Source organism: Bison bison, unplaced genomic scaffold, assembly GCF_000754665.1.
Source record: "Bison bison bison isolate TAMUID 2011002044 unplaced genomic scaffold, Bison_UMD1.0 scf7180017864274, whole genome shotgun sequence".
Lineage (NCBI taxonomy): Eukaryota > Metazoa > Chordata > Mammalia > Artiodactyla > Bovidae > Bison > Bison bison.
In genome coordinates, this window is record NW_011494846.1 from 2,443,764 (window position 1) to 2,451,733 (window position 7,970).

Here is a 7,970-nt window from a genome sequence, read left to right on the forward strand (position 1 = left end):
TTTATTTTTGGGGGCTCCAAAATCACTGCAGATGGTGACTGCAGCCATGAAATTAAAAGACACTTATTCCTTGGAAGGAAAATTATGACCAACGTACATAGCATATTCAAAAGTAGAGACATTACTTTGCCAACAAAGGTCCGTCTAGTCAAGGCTATGGTTTTTCCAGGAGTCATGTATGGATGTGAGAGTTGGACTGTGAAGAAAGCTGAGCGCCAAAGAATTGATGCTTTTGAACTGTGGTGTTGGAGAAGACTCTTGAGAGTCCGTTGGACTGCAAGGAGATCCAACCAGTCCATTGTAAAGGAGATCAGTCCTGGATATTCTTTGGAAGGAATGATGCTAAAGCTGAAACTCCAGTACTTTGGCCACCTCATGCGAAGAGTTGACTCATTGGAAAAGACTCTGATGGTGGGAGGGATTGGGGGCAGGAGGAGAAGGAGATGACAGAGGATGAGATGGCTGGATGGCATCACCGACTTGATAGACGTGAGTTTGAGTGAACTCCAGGAGTTGGTGATGGACAGGGAGGCCTGGCGTGCTGCAATTCACGGTGTCGTAAAGAGTCGGACACAACTGAGCGACTGAACTGAACTGAACGTAGATCTTTTCTGATCATTCCAGTTACAGGCCCAACCACTTCCTATACATCCTGTTTCTCAACTTAGTACATGATACTATCTGACAATTTATTTAGTAATTGCTTAATTAAGAAAAAGTTATCTGGGGCTTCCCTGGTGGTCCAGTGGTTAAGAATCTGCCTTGCAATGTAAGGGACACTAGTTCAGTCCGTTGTCCCAGAAGATCCCACATGCTGCCGGGAAACTGAGCCTGTATGCACAACTACCGAAGCCCTGGTGCCCTGGATCCCCTGCTCCACAGCAAGGAGCCACTGCAATGGGAAGTCCACGGGCCACCACTGGAGAGTAGCCCTTGCTCGCCACAACTAGAGACAGCTCTGGCTCGACCAACAGTGAAGACCCAGCACAGCCAGAAATAAATAGATATTTTAAAAGAAAGAAGTTGTTTATTTGCTCACACATTTATTTTAAAACGGGGTCTGAGACTAGCGTGAGGTGGGTAAGGCAGGTGTAAAACTTAAGGGGGAACTAAAAACCTTAATAAATCAAATAATATTTAAATGCAACATTTGAAAAGTTTTAAATTAATGAAAAAAATTGTGATGAACAAAATATCAACATTTTAAAGACAGGATCTACTAGTGGCTGAGATTGAATGAGGCAAATGAGAGGGGCTGTGAGGATAGACTTTTCCTGGCGGAGCCGAGGTGACTATTCTGATTAGTGGTTTAGGGAATTAGGGACCTGGCCCCCTCCTCTCTTTTTCTTGGGTGCAAACATCCAGTAAAGAACAGCCATTCTTCTCCATAAGGACAGGCTGCCAGGCGAGGAGACTGTGGTGACCTGTCCTTTCTGTGACTGGGTAGACAAGTCTTATCCTGAGGTTCTGTAATAGGAGTTCTGCTTGTCCATGTCTTGCTCCTCTTGTGCTTCATTAGCCTTACCAGAAATGAAAGTGATGGGTGCTTTATGCTGACTTTCTTCTTTCTTAGTTGAGACAAGTAATAGAGAGGGGTGCTGTTTACTGAGTCTCTACCACCTGGAAATAATACCTGGTATAGAGTAAGCGACTGAATGATCCGGTCTATGGAGACAGATTCCTCAGTATCTAGTAGATGTGGAAACCACATGTACTGAAGAGCAAATAAATAGTTTTCATTTTATTCAATGTAAATAAACTCTGCTCATAAGCTTTCAATTTACTAAGTTTTACAGATTTCAATAAGGCACCAAATCAGATCAAAAAGAGTCTGCCTGTCACTAGAAAATAGTTTTATGTGTGCCCAGTCATTTTTGTCTTGACCACTGCATTATTAGTCTATAGCATGTTGGTCCTTCATTTTGAGATGTTTTATGAACATTCTTAAACCCATCATATCTGATAAACCTCAAAACAGAAGTTTTAAAAGTGCTAAAAAGAAATAATTATAAGGAAAGAAAAGTAAATTTTAAAATAATGAAAGTAGAAAATAACAACTGTGACACATGAGTTGTTTTATAGGAATGATTAAGGACCTGAGTTGAAGCATGTGACAAGTTGTGTCAACTTAAGTAATAGTGGTCAGAAACAAGACTGGCAAAATGAAAAAATAAAATTTTTAAGTACAGAGACCCAACATCAATATTGGAGGCTATTATGTATTAGTCAGTCAGTCGTGTCCGACTCTTTGTGACCCCATGCAACGTAGCCCACCAGGCTCCTCTGTCCATGGAATTCTCCAGGCAAGAATACTGGAGTGGGTAGCCATTCCCTTCTTCAGGGGCTTTTTCTGACCCAGGGATCAAACCAGGGTCCCCTGCATTGTAGGCAGATTCTTTACCACTGAGCCACCAGAGAAGCCCAGGGGGCTATTGGCTTAATCTTAATTCAGCAACTGGTTGAGAGTTAATTTGAGAAGATGATAGCTAAGCATGGAGAAAGTTGTGGTGGTAAAACGTTTGGGGCGAGCACCAAAGCTGCTTAAGGAATTCCCTGTGGCAGGGCATCCCTGGACCAGCAGCAGCAGCAACCCCTGGGAGCTTGTAGATAACTCAGAATCGCAGGCCCCACCCAGACCTACTGAATCAGAATCTGAGGTTTAATAAGATCCCCACGTGATCCATATTCATTTAAATACGAGAAGCACAGCTCTAGGACATGGCTAAGGAAAGGGGCTTCCTAGTCCCAATGGATTCTTACTATAGACAAAGTGATAAATGAAGATTTGGTGGAGCCGGAACTAAAGAAAAGATTCTATAAAAAGAACCCAGCAGACTTCATACCACTTTATTGGCAGAGATCTTTCAGAGTAATGGGAAAGGCACTATTGCCATTTGAGTTACAAGAATCTAACTTAGATTTGTAAAGGTATCTAACTTAGGTTTATAAAGATATCTATAATGTGCTGTTATTAACTTACTTATAAAAAACAAGACTTTTGACATCTTTAATTTTTAAGAATTTAAAGATGCAAAAGGAAAACAAAAACAATAGATTTTCTTGTGAAACAATTAGTCGTTCTAAGAATAAAGTAAGCTAAATAAAGCTAGAAGGTAACATTAGCATGGCATGTTGAAAAAGAAACCAGGAACCAGAGAGGTGGAGGAGGGGAGTTCCAACAGCAGAGCGAAGGTTAGAGCCCAGGTGAACTTAAAAGAAGAGGGAATGTGTGGGAGGGAATCAAAGTTTGAAGAAGGAAGATCACAAACCAACAAGGCAAGTACTGCGTGGAGTAAGACTCCCAGCAAAGTAGGGCATGAGCATTTTCACCGAGAGCCACATGGAAAGAAAAGTGAGGGACAGCTCAGCTGCATCAGTTTGTTTTGAAATCTCACTGTAAATAAATGTCATCAAGCATCTAACCCCATCTTTCCTGCTCAGATGAGAGAAAGGTACTACTCAGTACGTTAGAGGAGGAAACTTCTTTTATTTTTTGTCTGTGAAGTCTGCTGCTGCTGCTAAGTCGCGTCAGTCGTGTCCGATTCTGTGCGACCCCATAGTCTGCAGCCCACCAGGCTCCCCCGTCCCTGGGATACTCCAGGCAAGAACACTGGAGTGGGTTGCCATTTCCTTCTCCAATGCATGAAACTGAAAAGTGAAAGTGAAGTCGCTCAGTCGTGTCTGACTCTTCGCGACCCCATGGACTGCAGCACACCAGGCTCCTCTGTCCGTGGGATTTTCCAGGCAAGAGTGCTGGAGTGGGGTGCCATTGCCTTCTCCGTCTGTGAAGTCTATATGATATGAAATATTCATTAATAACCAAGTAACTCCATTCATCCAAGTGTAGGGAGGGACCTACATGAGTAGAGGAGAACAGATTCTATAATGTTGACAAATAAGTGGTTTTCCCTGGAGAAAGTATATCTCAGAAATTACATCTTCTGAACCACTATGGAACAGAAATCTCTTCGAGTGGGAGAATTTAATTCAAACTGAAACTTTAAAATAAGAACTACTTACAAAAAAAAAAGATTGAGACAGTTATTATCTATAGTTAAGGATCAGCTTAATATAGGTGGGGAGAGGGGGGAATTTCAATAACTGAAAAGGACTGAGGAAAAGGGCAAATAGGAGGCCCCATCCCGAGGAGTTCCTCTGTGTCCACAGGAGTTGCCCGTGTCAGTGGAAACTGATACAGTGAAACTGATTCTAACAGGAAACTAGAGCCTTTAAATGCAGGTAAGTGGAGGGTTCTCAACCCTGGCTGCTTTTGAGAATCACTTGGGGAGCATTTAAAAAATATCAGTGCCGACCCAATCTCTGGAGATGCTGGTTTAGCTGGTCTGAGGCCACACCTCCTCAGCCACAGTGTTAACAGACTTCCCTGTGGGTTCTATCTTTGAGGACAAGCAAGCTGAGCGCTGAAACCTGAGCTGCCTGCAGGGAAGGGCGGCAGAAGCTCTGGCTGGAACAGCAGCTGTGACCTCAGAGTCCCCTGACCTCCCTGACTCCAGGATTCCAGGCTGAATTCCATCCTCACTCTGCCGCTCCTTCAAACAGGCACCCTCCCCATCACTTCATTTGCAACATTTGGGGCACAAGCCACAGGGCGCTGGCTGATCTCAAAGCCCTGTATGAAGGAGAGAGTGAATCCAGGTGCCTCGTAGGGGAGGCTGAGGCTCTGCCCAGGGGGATGGAGAACGGGTTTGCTTGAGCTACCCCGGGGCATGCTGCCCCTCATCCCTTCGGTAAGAACGCTCACAGCAAAGGAAGAGAACCCCAGGAACTGCCTGTGTTCTGAGACTCGGCTCCTGGAACTGGAAGGTTCCTGTTGTCTTTGAGGAAACCACAAATATTCTCGTGTCCTGAGCAGCTCTTAGTAGCTGTCATTTCAGAGAAAAAATGGCCCCTGTCCCGTCTCTTGGCGAGTCTTCCAGCCCCATTTATTTCTCTGTCTCTGACCCCTCTGCTCTCGCTTTTCACTCTTTCTCCGCCTTGCTCTACCACGGGACACCTGCCGCCTGGTGACTTCAGCTTGGTGCCCTCTCTTTATGCCTCTCCCTTTCTGGCATAGCTGCCAACTGGGCCCCTCCCTGGGTGACCAGAGGAAGGTTCAAGATCATTTCTCCAGTTCTGCTTTTAACAGAAAATGCCTCATATAAGCAAAGCTCTTTGCACCAGGCTGCCTCATGCTTTCCGTGTCTTCCGTGTCTGCCTGTAGCCCAAGGACCAGTCATAGCCCAGTCTACTGTGACCCAGGCTGCAGGGTCAACAGTATAGAACATGGGCAAGGATTGCTTTCAGCCTTTTTTTCGCCCTAAAAGAGGATTGTTTCTTAGACCTAGGAAAGGCAGAAACAAGCCTATAATAGCTAAATTAGAGACAAAGTATCCAACGTACCTGATAATGAAACTTGAGTGTGTACATGCATACTAAGCTGCTTCAGTTCTGCCCGACTCTTTGTGATCCCATGGACTGTAGCCCGCCAGGCTCCTCTGTCCATGGGATTCTCCAGACAAGGACACTGGAGTGGGTTGCCATCCTCTCCTCCCGGAGACCTTCTTGACCCAGGGATCGAACCCGAGCCTCTTACATCATCTCCTGCATTGGCAGGCGGGTTCTTTACCACCAGGGCTACCTGGGAAGCCCTAGTGAAGCTGGTGTCGCTTCAGTTCAGAAGCTTACGCATAGTAAGTGATAAGTTTGCAAACACTGCCTTTATGATGTGCTGAGAATCTCAGTGAGGGGAGGGGGGAGAAAGAAAGTAGTTTCTTTCTCCAAAGTTCTCATGGACAAAAACACAGGGCCTCTGCTGTAACTACTGTATAATCTCCATTGATACACAGAAATGCAAGTGAACAGATGGGTTTATTGTCTTAATAAACCGTCAAACATGCCAATGAAAAGCCTGGGGCGTACACTGAATGGCTTGTTCCTCCGTGATTGGAGTTCTGTCCTGAAGTGAGCCTAATCGCTGTGCATTACACAATCGTAATCAGCCAGTGCTCGTCACCTGGCGGTCCCCAGCCAGGGAACACAGCACCAAGCGACAGTGAGCTCGCCGATGGAGAACTTCTCACGAAACCTCAACTTTTTTAAACAGTGGAGATGTCACAGGAGGAAAAGTACTCCTAACAAGAGCCTCATTCAAAACCTCTGAATTGAAGCAACACAAGCTTCATTATCAGGTATACTGGGTACTTTGTCTCTAACTTAGCTATTACAGGCTTATTTCCCCCTTTTATAGGTCTAAGAAACAGCCCCTCATAATCTCCTTCTAGGGGGAAAAAAAAAAAAGACCAAAAGCAATTCTTGCCCGTGTTTGATACTGGCTGACCCTGCAAGCTGTGTCACAGTAGATGGGGCTGTGACTAGTCCTTGGCCAACAGTGAAGAAGGAAACGCTGGGCTCTTAGGCTGAGCATGCAATGGGTTTGGGGGTTCCTTCTCCTGATTGCCCACTGCTTCCTACCTTGCCTCCCTCAGTCCCGTGAGGCTGAGTCCTCGGGGTTTTCTGTAACATCGTCTACTCAGCAAGCGACTGCTGAGGCCCTGCCCATGCCCGGCGCACTACGAGATGCCAGGCGCACCTTACTGTGACGACAAGGATGGCTGTTAGCCACTGAGACCTCATGAGGCAGGATTCTAGGCACGCTAACCGTGTTATTTTGCCCGTTTTACAGATGAGGAGATGAAGGACAGTAAGGCACCTCCCAACCCATGAAGAGTCTCTAGTCTAGAGTGGAGGCGGTCAGAGTTTACATGTGGTGATGACAGCCCAGATGAAGGGTCACTCACCTTGACTTTGCTTTGGAAGAAAGGGTCACAAGACGGGGCCTGTTGTTGAGGCTTCCCCTGCCCCAAGACATTTCAATCTGGGCACGTCGGTGCAAACTCCTGGAAGGTGCACGTGACTGGTTGGTGAAGTTTGGCATCTGGCCCAGCCTGCCCGGGAGGCTCCTCACAACAGTGCCTGGCTCCGTGATAGCTCTCCTGATGGGGGCTGAGCCCGGCTGGCCTGGCTTCACAGACTGGCAAGACCCGAGAGGGAGGGAGCAGAGGAGAGAGAGAGCCGGCCTGGGTCAGGAGCAGAGTAAGGGAGCGGGGGGACCTGCCCAGGCCAGGCCCCCTTGCCCTCTGCCCTCTGGAGAGGAATGGGAGAGGGTTACACAGCCCCTGCCTGGGATCCACGGTAGAGACTCCCTTTCGTGGAAACAAGAGGCTTCCCAGGGTAAATGTGAATCAGAGACCTGGGAGGACTCCAGGCGGGCGTGAAGGAGAGGAGGAAGGCTCGGGTTGGGGAACCCATCCTCCCCATTGGCCAAGCTGACATGCTCTGCTTCTGTGTTTAGTCACAGTGAGTCACCCCAGGTCATTACCAGCCTCACTTCCTCAAACACAGAGGACTAAGGCACTGCTTGCTGAACTGCAGGAGGACAGATAGCATCCCAAGTCCACTCCACGGCATGGGGGTCTGAGCAGGGTACACAGAGCCCACCAGGGTTCGCCCATAGAAACAGCCTTTTGTGGGGTCCTAGCTGCAGCACGTGAGATCGTCCCTGTGACACGCGGGATCTTTCGTTGCGGGGCGAGGGCTCAGCAGTTGCTGGTGGGTGGGCTTGGTTGCCCCGCAGCACGTGGGATCTTAGTTCCCTGACCGGGGATGGAATCTGCGACCCCTGTGTTGGGAGGCAGACTCTTAACCACCAGACCACCAGGGAAATCCCCAGAAACCTTTCCAAAGCCCCATCTGACTTTTTCCCTCTTCACGCTCTCTGAGAAAGTATTTTCAGGAGGGGCGGGTCACGCTTCACAAGTGTCTGTATCATTTTACTGGGAGAAGTGCACAGCAGGGTCGGAATGGTGGAGACAGCAAGTCATCTTGGAGCAGGTCTTCTGGAAGAATCATTTGCACGACCCCTTATTTTATGCAGATCAATGCAAACAGGCATCACTTGTTTACAGTGGAAG

At 47.3% G+C, this 7,970-nt stretch overlaps 1 protein-coding gene across 1 annotated transcript in view; it reads right to left on the minus strand.

The window, feature by feature from the left end:
• The window catches only part of DTNBP1 (dystrobrevin binding protein 1), a 113,314-nt gene extending 106,105 nt beyond the window's left edge, over positions 1 to 7,209 (minus strand). The window contains exon 1 of the mRNA XM_010848795.1: positions 6,798 to 7,209. Coding sequence (XP_010847097.1) covers positions 6,798 to 6,934 — 137 coding nt within the window. The 5' untranslated portion in view covers positions 6,935 to 7,209. The remainder of the gene's footprint in view (positions 1 to 6,797) is intronic.
• Between the last annotated feature and the right edge of the window lie 761 nt (positions 7,210 to 7,970).